This window comes from Prosopis cineraria, unplaced genomic scaffold (assembly GCF_029017545.1).
Source record: "Prosopis cineraria cultivar Desert tree isolate PC_DT_omini unplaced genomic scaffold, ASM2901754v1 PC1, whole genome shotgun sequence".
Lineage (NCBI taxonomy): Eukaryota > Viridiplantae > Streptophyta > Magnoliopsida > Fabales > Fabaceae > Prosopis > Prosopis cineraria.
This window is the reverse complement of record NW_026555332.1, coordinates 51,956,899-51,980,093: the sequence shown is the minus strand read 5'-3', so window position 1 is coordinate 51,980,093 and position 23,195 is coordinate 51,956,899. Positions and strand designations below refer to the sequence as shown.

The following is a 23,195-nucleotide window of genomic DNA, read 5'->3' as shown; positions in this document are numbered from 1 at the left end:
GAGGCTGGCATCAATATCGATATACAATAATTAAAAGTTGCTTCAAACCAAATAAATTGTGAACAGTGACAGTTCAACTCCACCTCTAGGTTCCATGTTTTCTCCCATGTTTTTCTTCTATAAGTTAATTTTCATATGATGTTTGGATACATGAATTTAAATTTTAGATTTAGAGTATTACATTTGAAATTCATGTATTAAAATTTTTTTATTTGGATAATATATTTTCTTCATACCAAACATAAGCAATGGATGAGATCATGCACATGTATTAAGAAATGATCGTGTCTTGAAAGAAATTATCTTTCTCATTCTACCCCTAATAAATATTAAGTATAGAATGGTTGAGCAATAAAAATATAATTTAGAGAGAAGAGAATTTGAATGGATATAATAATGGTAATGGTAATGGTAAACACTTTTATTAGCTATCCACTTGTAGGGAGCGTAGAGTTCAAATTCAAACAACTCACAACAATAAAGGAGAATTCAACGATTGCTCTGTGTCGATATACATAAATGGATAATCGATTACATGGAATGAGATACAAAGAAGCACGGTTTTGCATTTCAGCATAAACTAACAGAATGTTACATTGCTCCCTCACTTCATCTTCGTCTTTTACGAGTTTCCTTCTCAAGTCAAATTTTGACCCACAATTACCATCATAAAGGTCTCGATCGAATCATATTATCCTCTTTCAGCAATTCTAAAATGGTGCATGGCCGGAGGGTCAAACCTCAGTCTGTTCCTGAATACGTTTCCTAGCCTCTATCTGCATTCTCATGTTATGCTAAATAAACATGGTACCTCAAGGAAAGAGAAAAACAAAATTACATGCAGGCCTCACATAAAAAAATTAATTATCATAAAATCTATTAACTTAATTCAATTGTTAACGAATCTTTTGATAATTAATTTCTTTATGTAAAACCTCAACATAATTCTCCCAAAAAAACTTCATAATTTTAAACAAATAAGTATTTCACTTTTAACAAATTAAATGAACCAATTTCGCGGTAGGAAGTAATCTTTATGTGTGAATTAAATAAAGTGGGAATTAGATAAACTGCGTTTAGCAGCTCCAATTGTCAAAAGCTTGATTGCTGGGGGATCTACGCATTTGAATATCAGCATATCACCTCACCTCCCGGATCGGATTTAGATTTATTATCATTTAAGTCGAAAATATTCGGGCCGAAAAAAGATATTTTGTATAAATTGCTAGCGCCTTATAAATCATGTTATATCTAGTATAAATTTATCATTGAATATTAAAAAATAATAATAAAATCATACTATATATCATTCATTTGTTTAATTTTTATATTACATATAAATGTATATAAAATTAAATCATGATAAAGAAAAGAGAAGGGAAAAAAATCGCCTAGTGGACGGTCCATGGCAATACTGCTACAGCTTCGACCTTTTACAAGTTTTACATTGTCACAAGTACTTGCATGCGCAAATTGTAGAAACAGAACCAGGCATCATCGTAGGAATCTAGCGGAAATATAATCTGCAATTGCCATGCTTGATGTCAGACCAGGTGATTCAATCCCAAAAAGATTAACAAGACCAGGCACCCCATGAATTTCCTCCCCCTGCGCAAATACACCAGGCGGTAGAAAAAATTAGAGATGAATTATTTTGACTGAGGAAAGAAATTTAATATGAGCTAACTAGCTTTGTCCTTTTCCCCAAGCTTCTTACTCGCAAAAAAAAAAAATGTGACATCAATTCATGCACGTCTAGTTTTGTACTCTAGAGGTAATTTTACTTTCTCAAGACCAATAGAAATGTTCAATTTAATCAAATTCAACATTTCAGCTGCCATGTAGTTCATAAAACAAATGGAGAACATGCTAAGAATCATAGCTGCAAAAATCACATCAAGACTTTTTTTTTTTTTTCTTTATGAAGGATCTCAAACCAAAATATGGGACGATTCAATTGACAAATGCAATTTGCTAATTCATTTTGGTAAAAGTGCAAGAGATAAGTAATTGACAAGAAGAACTAAGGAGTAAAGAGAAATAAAGAATTTCCTGTATCACAAAATCAAAAGGTGTCTGATGGGGTCCTGAAAGTTTAGGTCGAATTCCTGAATACCCTGGTTCAAGAGATCCATCCTTCAGGTTTGGGTAATACTTCCGTATCTCTGGATAAAACTTCTCCACACGCTCTGCAGGTACTGAATAGTCAAACCTGGGATCAAATCTTAATTAAACCACCTCATCAAAATCAAACACATTTCTAAAACGATATTTGGAACTAAAGACATGAATTTAATTAGGTGCATCAAGTGTCAAGTTTATAATTAAAGAACAAAACATTTAGTCATTATAAGGACATGAAGTCCGGATACCATCTTGAAACACTATCAGAGACAGCAACGACTAGTTTTTTGCAGGTTAAATCGAAAGCTGTAATAAGCAGATAATTTCATTTACGATGTTTTTTTAAAAAAAAAAAAAAAACTTTGCTTATATGCATATTCCAGGAAGTTTTCAGTATAATATGAAAAGCTTCTATTCCTGTTTCCACTAGCCGTGCTTGATTGGAGAAAAAGAAGAAGAAGAAGAAGAAGAGAAGAAGACATGTCCTGAACCAAAGGATATTGGCAAAACAAAAGCAAGGGCTAGAATGGTTAAAAATAAGTGAAATAATTGTCAAGAAACACTTGAAGGGTGAAAGGAGTAGCAGAGAAACAGAAACCGAGAGGTTTTCAAGATGTACCTATTGAGAAAGCTTGAGATACCATCAACTCCGTCGATCCATTCAACATCTGGGCCAAACTTGACCTGACCATTCAAATCCAGAGTAACATGCACACCGAGGCCACCATCCTCTGGTATGGGATATATCAAATGTTTGAAAGGAGGAACTTTAGCATTGGACAATGTGAAGTAACAACCACGAGCATAATAGGCAGAGGGTACAACTTCACTACTTTGTAGGGCAGTAAATCTCTTTGCAAGGGCAGGGGCACCAAGGCCTGCAGAGTTCACTACAAATTTAGGGATAAGGACCAGATCTGGATTCAAAATTGACCTCCCATTCCATTCTTCAACACTCTTCGTTTCTGATACATGCAGACAAATCTGATCTCCTTCAAGATGCCCACCAATCACGGTTGAATAATAGGAGAAGATTGCATTGTTATTCTCAGCTTCCCCCTGGACCCACAAGGGGGTTCATATACAATTATAACTTCAAATAAACAAGCTGGTAAGTTAGCAAAAATTTGATACAAGAAATATGCGAGAACTTAGATTTGGCACATTGCAACAGAAGCCTTGAAATGCATACCACTAAAGACAGCATGAAAGAGTGGGAATCAATAATCCCTGAAAGAGGTGATAGTATAGCTTTGATGCATTGCAATTCAGGTTCCATTCTCACGGCCTCAGAGCCATCCATCATCCTCAAGCCATCAACTCCATTTTGAATCCCACGATTCATTATATCATTCAGCTTTGAAATTTCTGAGTATCGAGAAGCAACTATCAGCTTACCGGTTTGTTTATGAGGAATACCATGCTTGGAGCAGTACTCATATAGCATTTCTCTTCCTCTTACACAAAACCTTGCCTGCAAAGCAGACTGAATTACATTCTAAATAGATAATTTTTACAGTCATGCTTTGGTACATTACTAGTAAAACAAAAACAACCGAATTATACAGCATGATAGAAAACAATATATTTACTTGGTAGATGCTGTAAGATAGTTGGTGCCTTTTATGTCAATTTTTTTTTTCTGTTTCTTTTGTTCTTCTTTAATTAGTCTCTTCAACCCCAACATATCTGATTAAGGGAAAAAATATATTATAGTTAAATGTAAATTTAAAAGGTTGAAATAAATTTAACTCACATTCATTTTTCCCCTTTTAATTTCTAGTTTTAAAGTTACGGCACTTCAACACTAGAAGTTTTGATAAAAGTAGGAATCGAATTTCGTACAGCGAGTCGATCGCATCAGCTAGTAGAACCTGACGGCACAGCACAAAGACAAATAGATGGCAGATATACTGACCTTGAAGGAATTGCGAGGGTAATAGATTCCGGCATGAATGACTTCACTGTTTCGAGAACTAGTGGCAGTGCCAAATGTGGAAGCCGATTCAACGACTAATACCTCTCTGCCTTTGAGCGCAAGTGCTCTGGCTACTGCTAGGCCCACAACACCAGCCCCGATCACTAAGCAATCCACTTTTTCCCTGGCGACCGAGCCTGGTATGCTGTTATTGTTGCTGTATCTCCTGATCGAATTCGCAGCTAAACTCTTCAATTTCGTGTGAATACCACTTGTTGATGATGCAAGGTTTGCCCCTAAGCTTTCAAGCGTCTGCTTCAGCATTCTCATGGCTCGCTCCGTCGCTCCCCTTGCTCCAGTTATGCTCCTCGTTAAGTAGACTTGTTTCCCTCGCGATGCCCGGGGAATATTTTAATATTTTAAAAATAAGAGTACAATTAAAATATGAAATCATTAATTGGTGAGACTTAGAGTGCCTTTGGCAAGCTCACGTTTCACACTCCAAATATAATTTTTAACTTTTGGAATGTGATGTGAGATGGTATTTGAGATATATTTTTTAAATGAAATGTGCTTTTCAAAAGCACTTTTAAATGGATCTCAAATTGAAAAAATAGAAAGTAACTTTTGGAAGCTCTTGAAACGCAAATCAGACAATGTGAGCATTAATGATTGGTATCTAATATTATAAAAGAACATGATATCCTCATATTTTTTCTTCTTCGCATGCATCTGACACTGGCCTCTTTCATTTTGCATTTTCTCACTTGCTCGTCTGTCGCTCGTCCATCGTTCCGTCGTCGCTCCTCCTTCTCTTCTCCGTCTCTCCTTTACTGTCTAGTCACAGATCTCGAGCTCCTCATCTCCAACATCTAGGCACCAGCGGTGGCCCTCTCATAAGTCACCTCTACTTCCTCCACGGTGGCAAACACGTTTGGCTCTCCAACTGGCTCGAAATCGGCGAATGCCCTATCTGCCTCCTTCCCCTATTCAATTCTTTCATTCACAGTTGCCTCTCTTGACAAGTCAAGTCCTTCTTCTTCATTGACGACTGTTCCTTTCAACCTTCATCATCGATGTTCTCACTTGCCCCGATGATTACCTCTATGTTTATGGCTTAGCTCGCCTCCCCGTCTCTACGTCCGCTCTGATCATCGCCACCCAGCTCGCTTTCATCGTCGCCTTCCTTCTCGTCAGGCAAAAGTTCACCCCTTTCTCCATAAATGCCATTGTCTTGCTCACCACTGGAGTTGGTGTGCTGGCTCTTCATTCATCCAGAGATCACCCCCGAGGTGAGTCCACCAAGCAATACGTGCTGGGGTTCATGTTAACACCGACGGCAGCGGCCTTGTACGATTTTTTGTTGCCTTTGATAGAGCTTATGTATGGTAAGAGCAAGTGGAGAGTGACCATTGCTAATATATTAAATTTTATAACATAATTTTTTTCAAAATTAAATTTTATATTTTTTATTATTTAACATTTTAAATTTTATGTTATTTTAAATTTGTTTCACATTTTTTAAACATTGCTACTATATTATATTTATATAATAAAAAATAATTATTAAATTATTATACAATAACATTCTTTTTGGTTATTACATATTAAAAGTATATTTTAAAAGAACAAATTTTTATTAATTCAAATAACTTTTAGTTTGTTAAATTGACTTTTAAAAAAATATATTCAAACACAAATTTTGTTACAATAACTAAATTTTACTAAACTGACTTTTATCAAATGAACTTTTATCAAACTGACTTTTGACAAACTGAAAACCAAACACACATTTAGGTGTTGTTGCAGTGTTGTCGTTAGGCTGGTGGAAAGTGAAATAATGGGAATGAAATATATTGAAAACATAAAAATAGCTAAATGTCTAAAATTTAAATCATTCTTTCCTTTTACGATAAATATGATAAAATTTAATATTATATATTATAAATGTAAGAATTATCACACTCTTAAAAAAATTTGAATCATGATTACCAATTTTATGAATTAAATTATCATGATTTCTTTATAAATATAATTCCTCTATGCTCCTTCATATTTTAATCATCTTATTTTTATTTTTATTTTTTAATTTATTTTGTTACATTTCTTTCTAGCAACCAAACAAAATTGAAGTATGTAGCCTTATATACTTGATACTCTCTCCCCTTATAAAAACACTTTTGGAAAAATTTGACATTATAAAATAAAAGATATTTTGACAAAATAATATTTTATTAATTATATTTTCTTAATATTATTTTTCTCATTTGTGCATATATATCTTTAATATTTTTTTGTAAATAGAGTATTAATGAAGTGTATTTTTTAAACTTTATATTCTTGTTTTAAAAAGGTAAAGTTGTAAAGTATATTTAATAAAATTTATTGATATATGTAATTGAGGTGTCTTATAAATTGAGATGAAATAACTTTATTTTCATTCAATTAAGTCAATACAAGGAAACTTTAATTTGTTAATAATATTAATAATAAGAATTTATTTTAAAATAAATAATAAATAAAAGATCAACATATCTTGATTTAATTAAAAATAAATACTGTAAATATATAAATTTAAGTATATAAGTTTTTCTCATCATTAATTAGGATGATTTTTTTAAAAAAAAATATTTTACCTCCAATTGAGCCCTTCATGAAGGGAGGGAAAATACACACTTGTGTATGCAACACAACTATGTTAAGACCACTTTAAAAAATAAAAATAAAATGATGTTACCACTTGAACAACTAATTGTTCACTATCATCATGAGAATGAAGGAAAAGATAAAAGAAAAATAATAGTAAAATATCTTTAAAATATTCAAATAATAAATACATATGACAAAATATTATAATTATTTTATAGTTTATAGAGTCTTGTTTGACTTTTTGAGAAATGACATATTGGCCAATATTTTCACTGTGATTCACCCTCCCTTTGTGAGATCTTTGTTTCGCTTCGGAGTTGCTCTTGAATCATAGATAGAACACATGAACCAACACTCTAAAATCTAAATCCTCTATTCCCACCATCACCACCACCATCATCACTTGCAGGCCTCTTCATCACCACCATCATCTCCACTATTCTCATATTCATCATTAGTCTCGTCAACGAAATCCTTGGTGGGACTCCTTTTATGCTATCAGGCTTCGACCAAACTCCTCTCTGATCTCCATGGCCGTCCAATTTCCTGCTCAGGCAGCAAGCGATGTTCCAGAAGCTTGTGCTATTCTACACCTTATTCTCACCCAATACAAACTTGCTCTTTTTTTTGGACCAAAGGGAGTACAAATCCTCACCTAAAGGCCCTTACTTGGAGGGGAGGTGGATTTTCCTGTTGGGGTTATGGTAGAATGGGTGCCGACTTTCGCTCTCAAATTGGCTATGCTTCTTGTGGTGCTTAAAGGTACTAAGAACCGTCATTTGATTTCTGGTATTGTTCATGCTAGAGAATGGTCCCACCATGTCATCCATTTGAGCTTTTGACTAGAAGGCTCAAGCTTCATGCTTGTTCATGTTGATTTTTGAATCAGATGGTGTAGAAGAACTTGGGAAGATGTTGAATGTTAATTCCATGTTTTTGGTCGGTGTTCATTTTAATGGCAACCTTTAGCAAATCAAAGAGCTCACAAAGAGAGGGTCAATCACAATTTAGAGAATGACAAGCCTTTAGAGATTAAAAAATAATTATTACATTTTGTACAACCTATTTATCATTTAAATATTTTAAAAATATTTTATTGCCATTCTCCAAAAGACAAAAACATTTTAATATTTAAAAGGTAAAAGTAAGATATTAAAATATTAATATTTAAAAGATAAAAATGAAAAAAAAAAGAGAGAGAGATATTCCACTCCTTCTACCATGGTGCAGGGTCTCTCCCTCTCCCTTTTCTCTTTTTTCTCTTTATTTTTTTAATGTCAACTGTACAATTTGTGTGGCTCTTATTTTATCATCCAAATTAAAGTATCAGTCGTAATCTAATATCATTATTACTTAAACAATTCATCCTAAAAAAACTGTTTCAGTTTGTGCATTAAAAAAAAATTCTGGAATTTTTTATCAAAATAAACGGTGTCATTTAAAAAAAAACAAATGCCATTGCATTTTTTCAAACTGTTTAGTTTAAAATTTTATTTTTTTGTTTCAAATCAAATTTATTATAAATTGAATCATTATTTTTATCTTTATTATATTATTTATAAATAAAAATATCAAAAATGGAGAAATATTAATGTGTATATATAAATATATTATTTAAAAGATTAAAAATATTAATTATTTATAAATTTTTAAAAATGTTCCTGCCAAAAGAATTAAAAACCGTCCCAGTGAATATTGAGTAAACCAATCTTTACCTTTTTCTGATGCGATGTTCTTCCGGTAACATATGGTCTAGCATTTTTCACTTGCCCTACTTGCAAACTTCATTTTGATTTTAGGTGACATATTGATTGAAATTTATGACTAATATTTTGATATATATACACTTTAATATTTTCCCCACTGAAACAGTTTTTTAAATTTATAAATTGATTGAAAAATGTAAAAAATATAAACAGTTTTGAATTTTTTGGTAGGAACATTTTTTAAATTTATAAATAATATACTTATATATACGTATTAATATTTCTCAATTTTTAATATTTTTATTTATAAATAATACAATAAAGATAAAAATAATGATTAAATATATAATAATTTTAAGTTGAAACATAAGAATACAATTTTAAATTAAATAGTTTGAAAAAATGTAATAACATCTGTTTTTTTAAATGACACTGTTTATTTTAATAAAAAATTCCAGAATCTTCCTTTTTAATATATATATATATATATATATATCACGCGCAAAAACTCAAACAGTATTTTTAGAATAAATTGTTTAGATAATAATGATATTAAATTGTGAGATAAAAGCCGCACAAATTGTATTGTTAAAATTAAGGAAATGGAGAGAAAAAGGGGAGATCCTACGCCCCACCCGTGGTCCCTAAGACCCCAACTATGTTATTGTTGCTGATAGACTTGCTAAATTAGGTCATTAGCTCTTTGAATTGTAGCTTCAGTTTCATTGACCAACCCCCAGCCGAACTGATGGTGGTTGATGATAGACGCGTCCAGTGTATCGCTTATTTCTACTAGAAAGAAAGGAACCACGTTTTATAGGTGAAGTAATATAATTAACTCTTTGATCAAGACACTGCGGAGCTAACATTAATTATTTAAATATTAAAATACACTTTTTTTTGGGTAAAAAATACGCAATATTTGAAATGTTGTATTTTACAGCACTGTACAGAGGATTTTTTTTTTTTTTGGTTGGCCAACGTTGCGACGTTAAACCGCCCACCATATACGTGCTTTGTGAGGGACTATGTTCCCTGAGAAGATTTTTCATTTCTCGTGATAATTAGTAGAGAGTGTTTGTTCCGTCAAACAATCACTTAGGTGAAGATGAAAAAAAGTGTTTGTTATAAGGATCGTGCCCCTTATGCTTGGATTGTCAAACGCAAGTCTACGACCCTCCAGTTTTGTTTTTCCTTGGTAGGTTACGGTTCTTTCATCTGGTTTCTAGAGTGCTTTCACATATTTGCTTTAAGCGTGGCTCTCTTTTTAAGCACTTATACTGTCACACCTCGATTTTTGATGTTTTTCTTCTTGGAAAAAAAAAATCGTTTTCCGTTTTTTAAATCAATTTTTTTCATTCGCAAGGAAATTCTTGAATTTGGCATTAAATCAGTCGCTGATTGGTGATCATGCATTGATATCTGATGCCGTTGATCTTCTTCAAGAAATCACATTTAATCTGTTGATTTGATCTGATTCCAACAAAGAGCAGACATGACAATCACTTTTGGGAGAACGCGATCAATAAGTTGTTGAATTGGGCAATACATTAGTTACTAATTAATGATCCTTAAATGAATCGAATACACACACCATTTATAATATATTCAACAAAAACATGACATTCAAGTGACATTAAATATAAATTAATTATAACATTAATAATAATAATAATAATAATAATAATAATAATAAAAGAAACAATAAATTAAATATATATTCTCTTATGCAAGTAAAATTACTTAAAATAATATTACCTAAAATTTTATTTAAATAATTTAAAATATTTTAATTGACTAAATTATAAATAATATGATGCACTTATTTTGCCTTGAAATTCTTTTTAATGGAGCTAGTTTACTTCAAGAAACTACATTTAATTCAATTTGTCCTGATTCTAACAACAACGTCTACTTCTCCCACGGGCTATGTATAGACATCAAGTTGTTGTTGAATGATTCTCGAGGTTTCATGGAATGTATGGAACCGTCCGTTTAGATCAGGCGCATTCAATTTTTTAAGAAAGTTTTAATTCTGTCAGGCATAAATAAGAGAGCTTGGTTATTTTTATATTAAATCTGAAAAAAAAAATTCATTCTTTAATAGAGTTAGAAACATGAATTGATTTATATAAATCAACTTAAATAACTTATTATAAAGGTTAAATTGAATTGAAAAAGGAAATAATCCAACTAAAAGTAGATCTTTTTATAATTGAGACTAGATAACTTATGCACTAGATGAGCTAATCCTAATAGATTAGGAATAATTGATTAACCTAAAGTTGATAATTCAAGCTAAGTTCAACTGACCAATCTCAATAAACTTGAAAAATTTAAAGCTATACTTGATAAAATATTTTTGTAATGTTTGGGTTGGCTAGAATATACTTGAAAATTCTAGGCCAAGCTTGGTTAGATTTAAACTTGGCCCGAATACTCAAGCAAAAAAATTATAATTTTAAAATATATTAACTATTAATTAATTTATTAAATTTTTAGTTATGCTAGGATACTATAAATTTGAACACATTATTGTAGATATCTTTTCAAATGAATTAAAAATATTTATATTATCATATATTTATTATTTTTAATATATAAAATATCTACAAAATAATGCTTAAAATGTATTTTAATATTAAAACCCAAATGTTTTTTTTAAAAGAGTTTGAATCTTTTATCTTTTATATTTTTTATAAAATAAAAATAATCATTTTAAAAAAATGAAAAAGTGATAATTTGGATATTTGAGGTGACTTGAATAGGCCAAATTTAGCTTTTCAAGTTTTTCATAAGTTCAAGCTTATTGAAGTTAATCTGAATTAACCCCGACCCAAATATACTCAGCTCATTCGAATCACCAATTCTAATTTAACTCATATTATATAGCTCATTCAATCACATAAACATTTGAAATGAATCAAGATGCAATTGATCTACCTCATGCACCTATTATGTGATTTTTTTTTCCAACAACATAGAATATTATATTAAAACTTATTGTTAAAGTATAATTTTTTAAAAAAAAGTTAATGAAAAAATGGATTGGTGGGTTAACTCATTTAACATACCAATTCACAATAGTTCAATTGAAATTTTTTCAAGTTTCAACTCATAAAAGATAGATTGAAACTAACTCAACTCATATTTTTACCATTCATAAATGTCAACTCATATAATTCAAGTTGACCTATATTTTTTAAAGTAAATGAGTAAATTATCCTCTCAATTTTAGGTCCAACAATATTATAGACCTTAAAATTATTTATTATGTGAATTGTTCTTTCAACTTTTGAAAAACAGTATAATTTGACTTTTATCATTAATAAAAATTACCTTTGACAAAAAAATGACAATAAAATGCATCAAAAATTACAGACAAATACCTAGAAAATTACATAAGAGGGAAAAGAGTTTTTTTTATCATTTTTTATAATTTTTGATATCTTTTTATATCATTTTTACTTACTAATTGTTAAAGTTAACTTTTATTAATAACAAGAATTAAATTGCATCGTTTTTTAAAAAATTGAGGAACAAATTGAATAATAAATAGGGTTAGAGTCTAAAATATTATTGAACTTAGAAGTCAAAGTTTAATTTATTTATTTACCCTATTTTTAACTCTACTTTTTAAAGAAGGTAAACTTGATATTGAAGAAGGGATTTTTTCCCCCTCCGCATCTAATCCGGTCAAATTAGAATTTAGAATGGTACTTTTAATCAATTCCCATCCCAGATTATTAAGGAATTCTCATGACGTTTTTATTTCCTCAAGATCGCCAGCAATTGGAATTGTACAGCTGGTAGCAAAACAAGGATAGTAGGCAGGGACATTGGACCTCAGCAATTTTCACCTCTTACTAATACGGAGACGGTTCCAAATCATCTTATCAGAAGAAATGTCACGTATGATCAATGGAAAATCCGAATTACTAAGTATTAAAAACAACTAACCAATCAAGTTGTCAGCTCGGAGATCTTCAAATATTTCATCATCAAGGTGCTTTTACTCCATCTACAGAAGCGGGAAATATCAACAACATCTCGTTTAATATTCTCCAAATGCCCCAAGTGTTTTATTTTTGTTTCTCATATAAGCAGACGGTGACCTGCTGAACTTTTCTTTTCTTTTCTTCTTGCCATTTTATGATTTACTCACATTTGTAAGAATTTTTTATTATTAATATTATCATTTGACCTTTTTACCCCAAAAAAACCTCTACTCTTTAGGTCTTATTCATAAATATTTTAACAAGTTTTTAGTGGAATTAAGAAGAATATTAAAATTTATTAACTTTGTTTAAAAAAATAAATTTTTGATTATGTTCTTATTATATATAATATATGACTATATATTAACAACACACCTTTCCCACAATAAAAAAAAAACTTATAATGAAAATCGACTTAAATGACTTATAAATTTAATAAAAAATATTTTTATCTACACACTTGAAAAGGACGCGAGGGAGTAAATGTACCATGCGTGGATTTATCTTCGCATCATCATTTATTTTCGTCAATCCAGTTTATTTCAGGGGACCTGAGGAAGGAGAAGCCAAATATAATGGAGTAGAAGATAAACGCTGTCTAGGAGAAGAAACGCACCGATACAAATACAACTCAAGGGCGCAGAAATATCGATCGATATACAACACAGAAGAAGCAAATATGAGAGCTCAAACGGAGAGGGGCAGCCCGATGGAGGCGAACCCTCGAAGAATCGTCTATATAAACAGCCCCTCTTCCGATAACCCCTTCCAGATCCGACCCTCTTTTCTCGCCTCTCTCCTTCAGTTTCTCCAGAGGCCTCACTCTCTTCCCTTCCTTCTCAGCCTTTTTCTCTTCATCACTTGGATCTCTATCCGCTTTCAGCGCGTTTCCCAATTCCCACCTTCCTCCATCGGAACCGCCGCGGATTGGAGCGTCGCCGACGATATGAAGGCCAATTTGGTTAGGCTTAGCTCCGGGTTCCCTTCCCAAATTGCTAAAGATAAGCGTGGCTGGTTGCTTGATCCCGTTTCTCTGGCCCTTGCTTCGGGCATTTCTGGTATATTTCGCTTTGTTTTCTGCCGCGCGTTTTCTTTTTTTCCTTTCTTAGTTTTGCGATATGTACGTTTGTGTTGTAACGATAACTGCACTACTTCACTGTGTACATAAGCTTCATTTGGAGATTGGCTCCCTTTGGTTCCATGATTTTTCACCTTTTGCGTCGATCTGTTTCTTCCATAAGTTTAGATGTATTGAAGTTACGTGATTCAGAATGGAATGAAGCTTAACTTCACGGACTGTCTATGTACTGCTCTCTTAATTGAATAGGCTGGAAATAGGACGCGCATTGTTTGCGGGATTTCATACGTAAAAAGAAAATTTATGTGTTTGTGTTCTTTTCTGGAATCTGAAAAAGAAGCCTGCTTCTTTACAGGTGGAGCTGTCTCTTGCGCTTCAGTTCATGTTGGAGAAATTCGTCCAGGCAAGGTAAGAGGAAATCACAGACATCACAATTGCAACGAGACATTTGTCATCTGGGGTGCTGCAACAAAATTTAGGGTAAGCTCCTGTGTCCAACTTAACAGTTGGCAGCATTTAATTGGTTCTATTATGTGTTTCCCTGCATGTAAAATTTTGTTGAGAAATATAGCTTTCAGTCTAAAATGCTTGCAAACTGATATGCATGACACAATTTAATGATGAAAACATTGCATCCGTTTGTTTAAATAACTGTTCTTTTCTTATCCAAGTGTTCAGATCAGGTTAACTTTCTATGATAAATAGTTAGTAAATTAATAGCTTTATGTTTTTGCTTTGTTTAAACAACTCATTCTGATTCCAGAAAATCATAGGTTGGTTGAAAATTTCAAATTTCTTTCTGGTTCTATGCAAGATTAATTTGCGAAACAAAAAGAATAAAGGCCTACTTGTTTTTACCATATTCTGTTTTTTTTCTGTTTCTGGCTGCATGCACCGGCTGGCAACCCCAGGTGAAAAAAACAAGGTTTGTTAATGCAGATTCCCTGCACCTTGCAATGGTAGTGTCTGCTGTGCGCCTCGGAAGATCCTTGTTATTTGCCTGATCCTACCACAACATTGACATAACATGTTTGAGAAGCTGAAACGCAACATCAAGATGAATAAAACATGTTTCACCTCTATTCTTTGATTTAAATAGGCTATCACGGCTATCTTTTCTTGAAATAATCCTAGCCATTCATTCTAAATCCTAAAACACAGAAACTTCCCTGCTGTTCCCTCCAGCAAATGCTCAGTTGTGTCTGAGACCTAGAACTGCAGCTCTGTTCCATTAAGGCACAAGATGAATTGTCTCTTGATGAATATTCATGCATGAGGTTCAGCCCTTTGCTGATTTAGTACAATGACATTGTACAATTCATGTAGCCGACCCCATTTAGTAGGATAAGGTTTCTTTTTGTTGTTGTTGGTTGTTCACATGACGGTGTATTCAGCATTCCTCAGTGAATTGCTTGACACATAATTGAGACAAAAGGTTTGAGTGTTTTAATAGAAAATTGGGATATCCCCATGAATAGATAGTTGCAATTGACCCATTTTAATCTGAGAAGAATAGAGGCAAAATGCAACATTTTACTTCTGTTGAAACAGTGCATTTCAGCTACTCAAGCATGTGGCATCAGCACTGTAACAGGATCAGGCAAATAGCTGGGATCTTTATGTTATGACTTTCGATTTGTATATCAATTTAATTTAATATAGAAGACTTGAAAGCTATTTGCAGTTGGAGAACAACAAGGTGGCCGACAAGGGTCATGCTGAAGTGATTGTTGGTGCTGATGAGGTTGCTGTTGCTGCCAGCCCCAGTAGCACGGCCCATGCATTAGTGAACATAGATCCGATTAGGAGTACATTCTTTTTAGGATGCCAGGACAGTATAATCAACTACAATGGCACAAGTAATGACTACAACGTTTGGAAAGATCTTTAAATATGCTGCTGTACAGACTTTCCCAACCCTTCTCTTCTGAAGGAATATGAAATATATCTGAGGCTTCCTATTGTTAGGCTATTCTTTTGCAGTATATGGCAATTTTTTAGGCATCTATGTACAAAAGGTTTGTTTAGTCGCATACTGTCTTGATGAATGTAGTTCTTTGTTAATGATAAAGAATAAAGGAAAAGGAAGAAAAAGGTAAAAAGATAGGCCTGTTCCTGTTCCTTAGCATGCTACAAAAAATTTTCTTCTCTGCCACAAGTTGCCGGTTTAGTTTAATTCTCGGAGACGTGATTGGAAGGATTTTGTGTTCCAAGTCATGAGCCTCATCTATACTCTTTATCAAGGGGATGGGTTCTCTAAATTTAGTGTGTGTTTGAATTAAAAAACTTGCCAATTGATGTTAGAATCAATTAAGGTTAGTAAAAAAATTTGTGATTTTAACTTTCTTTTTTCAAAAGTTGGTCAAGTAAATTGAAATTTATTTGAATGATTTGATTTAAAAGTCATTTGAGATGTATAATGACAACTATTGGTATGATTTTTCTTATATATATATTTTTAGGACAAAACATTAAATTTAAATACAATTTTTTAAAAAATAAATTATAAATATACATTGATAAGTAAAAAAATTTAATTTTTGAAAAGGTAGAATTAAATGATAAACATTTTTCTAACTTTAGTTATATTAAATATAGAAAGAGTGATAAACAGTATATAATGAGTTATAAAATTAAATTTATAATAGAGGTAAAATTAAAAAAATTATAATGAATATCATTCCATATGTTTTATATGAAGGATCAAAAATAAAAGTTATCCTACAATAAGAACGGAGAGAGAATATTCTTTTGACTAGGAAGAAATAATAAATTTTAAAGTAAAATTTTTTTAAAAAAGATAGTAAAAAAAAAATCTAAAGTAAACTAATAAATTATCAAAATAGGAACCATTGATAAATATTTGTGCAAAGAAGAGGTAGAACTATTTTAATTAAAAAAATATTTATGCAAAGAATTAATTGATAAATTATATAGGGAAAACATTTTTTTTATCGAAAAACAAAAATGTATAAATTTAAAACACTGAAAAAAGTGTAGGAACTTATAGCAAAATACGAGTAAAGTGCAGGGACCAAAAAATTTATTTTTTCAATTATATAACATTAAATTCTAAATTTTTTTATATTTAGTAAATCAAACTAAACAATTTTCCCGAGACAAACGTATTATCGAAAATTGCTGATCAAACTAAAATATGTGGGGTTGCTTGCATGCACCTAAAGAGAAGAAAAAGAAGGAAAGGTCCACGGCTCAAGGGAGAGAAGATGAGAGAGAAAGAATGAGGGCACGGAAAACAAAGTGTTTTAGAACTCAACATCTCAACTCAATGCCATAGGCCAAAAATTGTGGCTTTTAACCTGATTTAGGACTGAATTCCCAAAGGCCTTCTCCTTTATCTTGGAATCAGTTGCTTCTGACCACCACTTTCAATGGGTTAGTTTTTGTTATCAATACCGAAAATCGCCCCCTTCCTTCAAGTATGAAATCAACTGGGCATCTCATCCTGAGTTTAAGGGTGTTATCAAGACACCTTGATACTTTGAAGATCTTTAAGGAGCACTTATTGTTCCCCAATTTCATCATGCACTAAAAGATGCAGTAAAGCCCCGTCTAAAGAGAGTAAAGGGGATTTTCCCAATAACAAAACTGCAATAAATAGTCTTTTGAATCAGATTGCAAAGATTAAAAGCTCTTCTTTTATTGAAGAAAGCAGGCAACAATTGAAAGCTCTCTCTTCGGAGCTTGAAGAATTCTGGAGACGAAAGGAGAATTACTGGTAGTAGCGGTCTAGAATTTAATGGGTCACAGTTGGATATCAAAATACCCATTTTTTCCATCAATCCACTCAGATTCAAAGATCGAGAAATCAAATATTGAGACTCATGACCCCTATGGGCCTTTGGACAGATACCGAAAGAGATATGGCGCAAGTAATCTCTGGCTTTTATGGCAATCTCTTCTCAATCAGGGAAACTAAGGACCTTAATTTGGTTCTTTCATACATCCACCCAAGTGTGAGTGAAGAGCAGAATGAATGGCTCATTTCCTGCATAACAAGAGAGGAACTCAAGCAAGCTGTCTTTCATTTAGGGGCCACAAAAGCCCTCGGCCCCGATGGATTCAATGGACATTTTCACCAAGCATCCTGGGAGAAGGTTAAGGCTGTCACAAAACCTGCTATATATCTTAGACTACCAATTATATGGGGTAGATCCAAAATTGCTGCTCTTGCCTATGTGCACGATAAGGTAGGCAAAAAGGTCCATAGCTGGAAGAGTAAGATACTGTCCTTTGCTGGTAGAGAAGTTATGATAAAATCTATCATAAATGCCATACCTATTTTTCCAGTGACTTGTTTCAATTTTCCCAAGCACACTTGCATAGAAGTTGATGGTATGGTGGCAAGCTTTTTTTGGGGAGACTTACATTGGAAAGCGTAGAGTAAACTTTGTGCCCCAAAGAAAGATGGCGGTCTTGGATTCAGAGACTTCATACTTTTCAACAACACATTGCTGGCCAATATTGCATGGAGACTTATTAATAATCCTGATCATCTATGGGCAAGAGTACTTAAATCTGTTTATTTTCCTAATAAGTCTTTCTTGCAAACCTCCAAAGGCCCCAGAGCTTCCTGGGCTTGGAGTAGTATACTTACTGGTAGAGAATTTATGCTAAAAGATGCCTGCTGGAAAGTAGGTGATGGTACTAATATTCGGGTCTGGTCTGATCACTGGATACCTAACATGCCAAAATTTCTTCCTGAAAATACTACCGAAGATGCTATAGATACCACCCAGAAAGTTGCTAATCTTGTATCAAATGGTAATTGGGACCTCCATTGTGTTGAACATCTCATGTGTTCGGCCTTTATCATCATCATTCATAATATTTACATCCCATCTCATTCCCAACCTGATTCTTTAGTTTAGATAGGATATAGAATGGCTCATATACTGCTAAAGCAGGATACCTAATTAATGATCCCAGAGAGCATCCATCAAATCTGAACAACTCTAGCTCATCTTTTCGTTTACCAGATCACTTCTGGCCTAATATTTGGCAGCTCAAAACTCAACCAAAAATTAGGCATTTTATTTGCGTGAACTTTCTAATTCTTTGGCCGCAAAGGAGTCCCTTTTTAACCGAAAGTGTTCACCAGATCCTCTCTATCCAATTTGTAAAATTTACCCAGAATCAATTGAGCACCTTTTTTTCAGATGCGATTGGACCTACAGAATTTGGTTTGGTTGCCCTTTTTCCTTTCAGCTGGATATGTCACAAACTCAATCTTTAGCAAGATGGTGTTCATATTTTCTATGCAGATCCAGTCCACTTGATGAATTTGGCATATGTGGCATGCTTACTATGGAATATTTGAAAAACGCATTGTGCATCCATTTTTAAAGGGGCTGAACTCAATCCTGTTTTGAGTCATTAGCATTACTGAAGGTGTTGTCCTGGAGCTCAGGAGGCATAAGTATGAGGGTGATAATGATTATGCTCCTATTGGTCCTGCCATTTATCCGGAAACAGTTTCCTTGCTCACCTCTTGGATGAGCACGCGGTGCTCATTCAAGAGATGAAATCCGCATAGTTCAGATTTAAAATATTATTTTATATTAATTTATTAAAATAAAAAATTTATTAAAATTATAAAATAATTTTTTATTTGATCTATATTTAATTTATAGGGTCTAATTTAATATTAAAATTTTTATAATTAATGTATATTGATTATTCATATAAACTTTACACAGTCCAGCAATTCAAATATAATAACTGGACTATACAGAGTGCATCTAAAAAATTTAAAAAATTCAATTATAAAAATTTTAATATTAAATTAGAGCTTCTAAATTAAATCTAGATCAAATTAAAAATAAAAAAATTATTAAAATTATTTTATAATTTGTATAATTTTTTACTTTTATAAATTAATATAAAATAATATTTTAAATTTGGATCGTCTAAATTAAAACCTAAACGATCTAGATCTTATCTTTTGGATAAGCAGGGAAACCATTCCCCCATTTATCCAAAGTAGGAGCCTCCACAGAATAATACTATCAAAATCTATTGTGATGGGGCTTTCTCTACCTCTACGGGTGCTCGCATAGGGGTGATTTGTAGAGATTCTCAAGGCACTCTCTTGAAAGGATGGATTGAAAAAGTCACTATAGATTCAAGTTTTTTGGCTGAACTGAAAGCATGTAACAAAGCATGACTCTGGGGCAAGACTTCTATCCTAAACCTGTGATTATCAAAACAGATTGTAAGACTTTGTTTAATATCTCATTTCATGGGAATATATCATGCGGTCCATGGATTTATCATAATATGCTTAGTGATGTTTTGAACAAACTTAAATCCTATTCTGATGTGAGTCTTTCTTTTACAAGACGAGAAGGCAACTTTGCTGCAGACTCAATTGCAACCCTTTTGCTTAGGGGGATGGTGGCTGAGGGATATCTTCTTCAACCTTCACCCTCTCTCCTCAGCATCCTTAGCTCAGACTTGCAACCGGTTTCAAGTGGCAATGCTCAACCTATGACCAACAGGGATAGAGCAGGAATTGGCTAATTTGTCTGCTTTTGTAATTAGTCTGTTTTGTAGCTAGGTCTTTGCCTTTAGGCTTATGACTTTTGTTTGCTATTAGACTTTGTTTCTTCTTGCGTTCAATGATATCAGTATTTCCCTGTTGGTCCGAAAAAAGAAAAAACCTAACCTAGGTTTTTTCTTTTGGCCTGAACCCAGCCTAGTTTTGAGTCAAAAGCTCTTTTCAAAATTTTGCTATCCAAACAAAATTTTCAAATTTCAGATTAGCTCTCAGTTAAGGAGTTATCCGAAGCTTTAATTCTGAATTCATAGCCATAGTTCTTTGTCCCCTGTTTCTTCTGAAGAAAGCTGATTGATCCTTGGGGACAAGAGAAGAGTGACGCTATCCATTTTACTCTTCTGTTTATATTCCTCAAGCATTTACCAAGTAAAGATGCATTCACAACTTCATACAGAGAGAAACATGAGAATATATTCAAATGGTTGAATGTTAAATGGATTATGAGTCAACTGCCTCAAATCACACTTTTAATTGGTTTTTCAAATCAAGATATTCAAGTGAACACAATCATTTATCAAGAACGTAATATTTTAACTGACAACGAATGACTACCGGTTCTGTTCTTTATTGAAAACAGTAAACACACGCTTGTACCAAAGCACGCATACGCTCACGTTCCTTCCGAGGTCGATATACCGGATACATTTAAAGCACACGAGTCTTGATTCGTTACGCATCATTTTTATCTGCTAATTCATTCTTATTTTTTAATTTACAAAATCAAACAAGAATAGCGGATGATAGGATGACCCGGGATCAATGCACGATATTGTATGAGAATTGCATCTGCTTGCACGCCAATGAAAAAAATAATACTAGTATACGCCAATACCAACTTTTATGGAAAAGATTTTTAACAGAATTGTGTGTCTAGGCTTCAATCTCCTGAAATACCCGCTGATTACTTGACGAAGCAAAAAAAGAAAAAAAACTTTTTTATAATGGGATTGATCGGCAAGATACCCTAATGTCGAAAGCGGCTGACAAATGTGAGAGTCACAATTTCAAACTCACATAAAAAGCAAAAATTAAGAACATGCTTGCACGGAATTCCGAAGGCCCTCATTCTGCTTCTGGCTTGCAAGTCCTGCAACCAGAGACGTATGCTCTGGCTCGAAACCCAAATCTCTAATTGCAGGTCGTTGAAGGATTTCTTATATATGACAACAAAAATTCTTAAATGTTCAATCATATAACTTCCCTGACTTGAAAGTCAATAAAAAATACACTCAAGGCTACTTGTATCAAATCCAAAGCAAAACAAGGCGGTCTCTTAATATAAAAGCTGAAGCCAATGAAGAGTCCATCACCATTCACCTGCTCATACCAACACAACATCCAAAGAAAATGGAAGGAATTAGAAACAGTAAGAGGTTGGCTGTATTGGTTGGGTGCAACTACCCCGACACTCCAAACGAACTTCATGGCTGCATAAACGATGTGTTGGCCATGCGAGACACTCTGATCAACAGGTTCGGATTCGAGCCCTCCAATATTGAGTTGCTTACTGATGTTGCTCCTGCAGGCTCAGGCTCAGGCTCAGGCTCAACCATGCCCACTGGAGCTAACATCAAGCTCGCTCTTGCTCGCATGGTTGATCAAGCTCAAGAAGGAGACGTCCTTTACTTTCACTATAGTGGACATGGAACCAGAATCTCCTCCATGAAACCAGGCTTCCCCTTTCGCCGCGAAGAAGAAGCCATTGTCCCTTGTGATTTCAATCTCATCACTGGTTCGTCTCTTTCACTAACTTGTCATATCTAAACACTTGCTGTAACATAATATGACTCGAGATTCTTGATGCTCGTACATGTAGATTTGGACTTGAGGCAATTGGTGAACCGGGTTCCCAAGAGAGCGAGTCTGACGATTTTGTCAGACTCGTGCCACAGTGGTGGGCTCATTGACAAAGAGAAGGAACAGATTGGACCATCGTCGGTCGTCCACAAGGACGACACAGTGAACCTTACCACCAAACCTAAGACCATCCCCTTCTCCGCCGTATTACAACACCTTTCATCGTTAACAAACATAAGCAGCTCCGACGTCGGAACCCACTTGTTGGAGTTCTTCGGATCCGAAGCAAGTTTGAGGTTCAGGCTGCCATTTGTGGAGCTAGACTTGTTCCAGACCCCGAAGCCCGACGATGGAATTCTACTCAGTGGATGCCAGGCTGACGAAACCTCCGCCGACATGGACCCCGCCGTGACAGGTGGAAAAGCCTACGGAGCTTTCAGCAACGCCGTTCAGATGGTGCTTGTGGAGGATCCTGCTCCGTTGAGTAACAGAGAGATTGTTGTGAGGGCCAGGAAGATCCTTCAGTCCAAAGGCTTTGAGCAACACCCTTGTCTCTATTGCAGCGACGAGAATGCTGATGCCACGTTCCTGTGGCAACAACCTCAGGCTTCTGCTTTGTGATCACTTTATGACGCATGATACATGACGACGTTCTTCATTTGCAAAATTTGGCGATGGCTGCGTCGTTGATATATCGTCTGTACAATTGGTTGAATATTATAAAATAAATCGAAAATGATACTGGTATTTAAATGATGGATTGACACTTTCACCCCTGCCTTTCGACTTTTTCATTCCATCTCCAAAACGTATAACATTAAGGGTGTCTTTGTATTTCAATTAGGTATAAATGCTCATAAAAAATTGATTAACATAATAAATTTTAATTATAATTAATTATATTATAATTTGATGGTGCTTGAATGATATTTTTTAAAATTAATTTGGATAAAATTAAAAATTTTTGAATGATTTTAATTAAAATTAATTTTAAATGTATAAATAACAATAAAGAACGTGAGTTTTAGGTTAAATAAAATTGCATGTGATATTATTAAATTTATTTTTATTTATTTAATAAAAATATGTTAATGATACATTTCATATTTTAAAAATTATTTAACACGTATAAATTGATAAACAATATAAATTTAAATTTAATTATTATAAATTTATAATATTAATATTTAATAATATTTTTTCATCAATGATACAGTTTTTTTATTTTTTTCACGTTTAACGTTTTGTTCTCTTTAATAATATATAATAAATATTTTTATTTCATTTTTTTAAACACTTTTCTTTTTGTCTCGAGCATTCACTTTTTTGATTTTCCACTGTTCAC

At 33.2% G+C, this 23,195-nt stretch overlaps 3 protein-coding genes across 9 annotated transcripts; 2 read left to right on the top strand and 1 right to left on the bottom strand.

Annotated features, from left to right (window-relative positions):
- Positions 1 to 428: 428 nt before the first annotated feature.
- On the bottom strand, positions 429 to 4,404 carry LOC129284397 (L-2-hydroxyglutarate dehydrogenase, mitochondrial-like). Of its 5 annotated transcripts, none has more exons than XM_054919875.1 (5): positions 4,043 to 4,404; positions 3,317 to 3,598; positions 2,744 to 3,183; positions 2,117 to 2,198; positions 429 to 1,608 (listed from the first exon to the last, which is right to left on the bottom strand). In XM_054919875.1, exons 1-4 carry the CDS (start codon positions 4,370 to 4,372, stop codon positions 2,123 to 2,125), a joined length of 1,128 nt encoding a protein of 375 aa, XP_054775850.1. In that variant the 5' UTR covers positions 4,373 to 4,404; the 3' UTR covers positions 429 to 1,608; positions 2,117 to 2,122. The 5 variants fall into 5 exon arrangements, 4 of the variants coding, with proteins under 4 accessions (XP_054775850.1, XP_054775866.1, XP_054775857.1 ...); XR_008586853.1 differs by having other exon boundaries at positions 430 to 1,611; positions 2,056 to 2,198; XM_054919891.1 differs by having other exon boundaries at positions 436 to 1,608; positions 2,117 to 2,212.
- An 8,517-nt stretch (positions 4,405 to 12,921) lies between these two features.
- Positions 12,922 to 15,593, top strand: LOC129310355 (uncharacterized). Of its 3 annotated transcripts, none has more exons than XM_054952178.1 (4): positions 12,922 to 13,453; positions 13,829 to 13,953; positions 14,385 to 14,432; positions 15,158 to 15,593. In XM_054952178.1, the coding sequence occupies exons 1-4, from the start codon at positions 13,075 to 13,077 to the stop codon at positions 15,362 to 15,364; spliced, it is 759 nt and encodes a 252-aa protein (XP_054808153.1). In that variant the 5' UTR covers positions 12,922 to 13,074; the 3' UTR covers positions 15,365 to 15,593. The 3 variants fall into 3 exon arrangements, with proteins under 3 accessions (XP_054808153.1, XP_054808166.1, XP_054808160.1); XM_054952191.1 differs by having other exon boundaries at positions 14,413 to 14,432; positions 15,158 to 15,445; XM_054952185.1 differs by lacking the exon at positions 14,385 to 14,432.
- A 5,766-nt stretch (positions 15,594 to 21,359) lies between these two features.
- LOC129293738 (metacaspase-9-like) lies at positions 21,360 to 22,606 on the top strand. The gene is made up of 2 exons (XM_054931832.1): positions 21,360 to 21,785; positions 21,870 to 22,606. Exons 1-2 carry the CDS (start codon positions 21,401 to 21,403, stop codon positions 22,469 to 22,471), a joined length of 987 nt encoding a protein of 328 aa, XP_054787807.1. The 5' UTR covers positions 21,360 to 21,400; the 3' UTR covers positions 22,472 to 22,606.
- Positions 22,607 to 23,195: the final 589 nt, after the last annotated feature.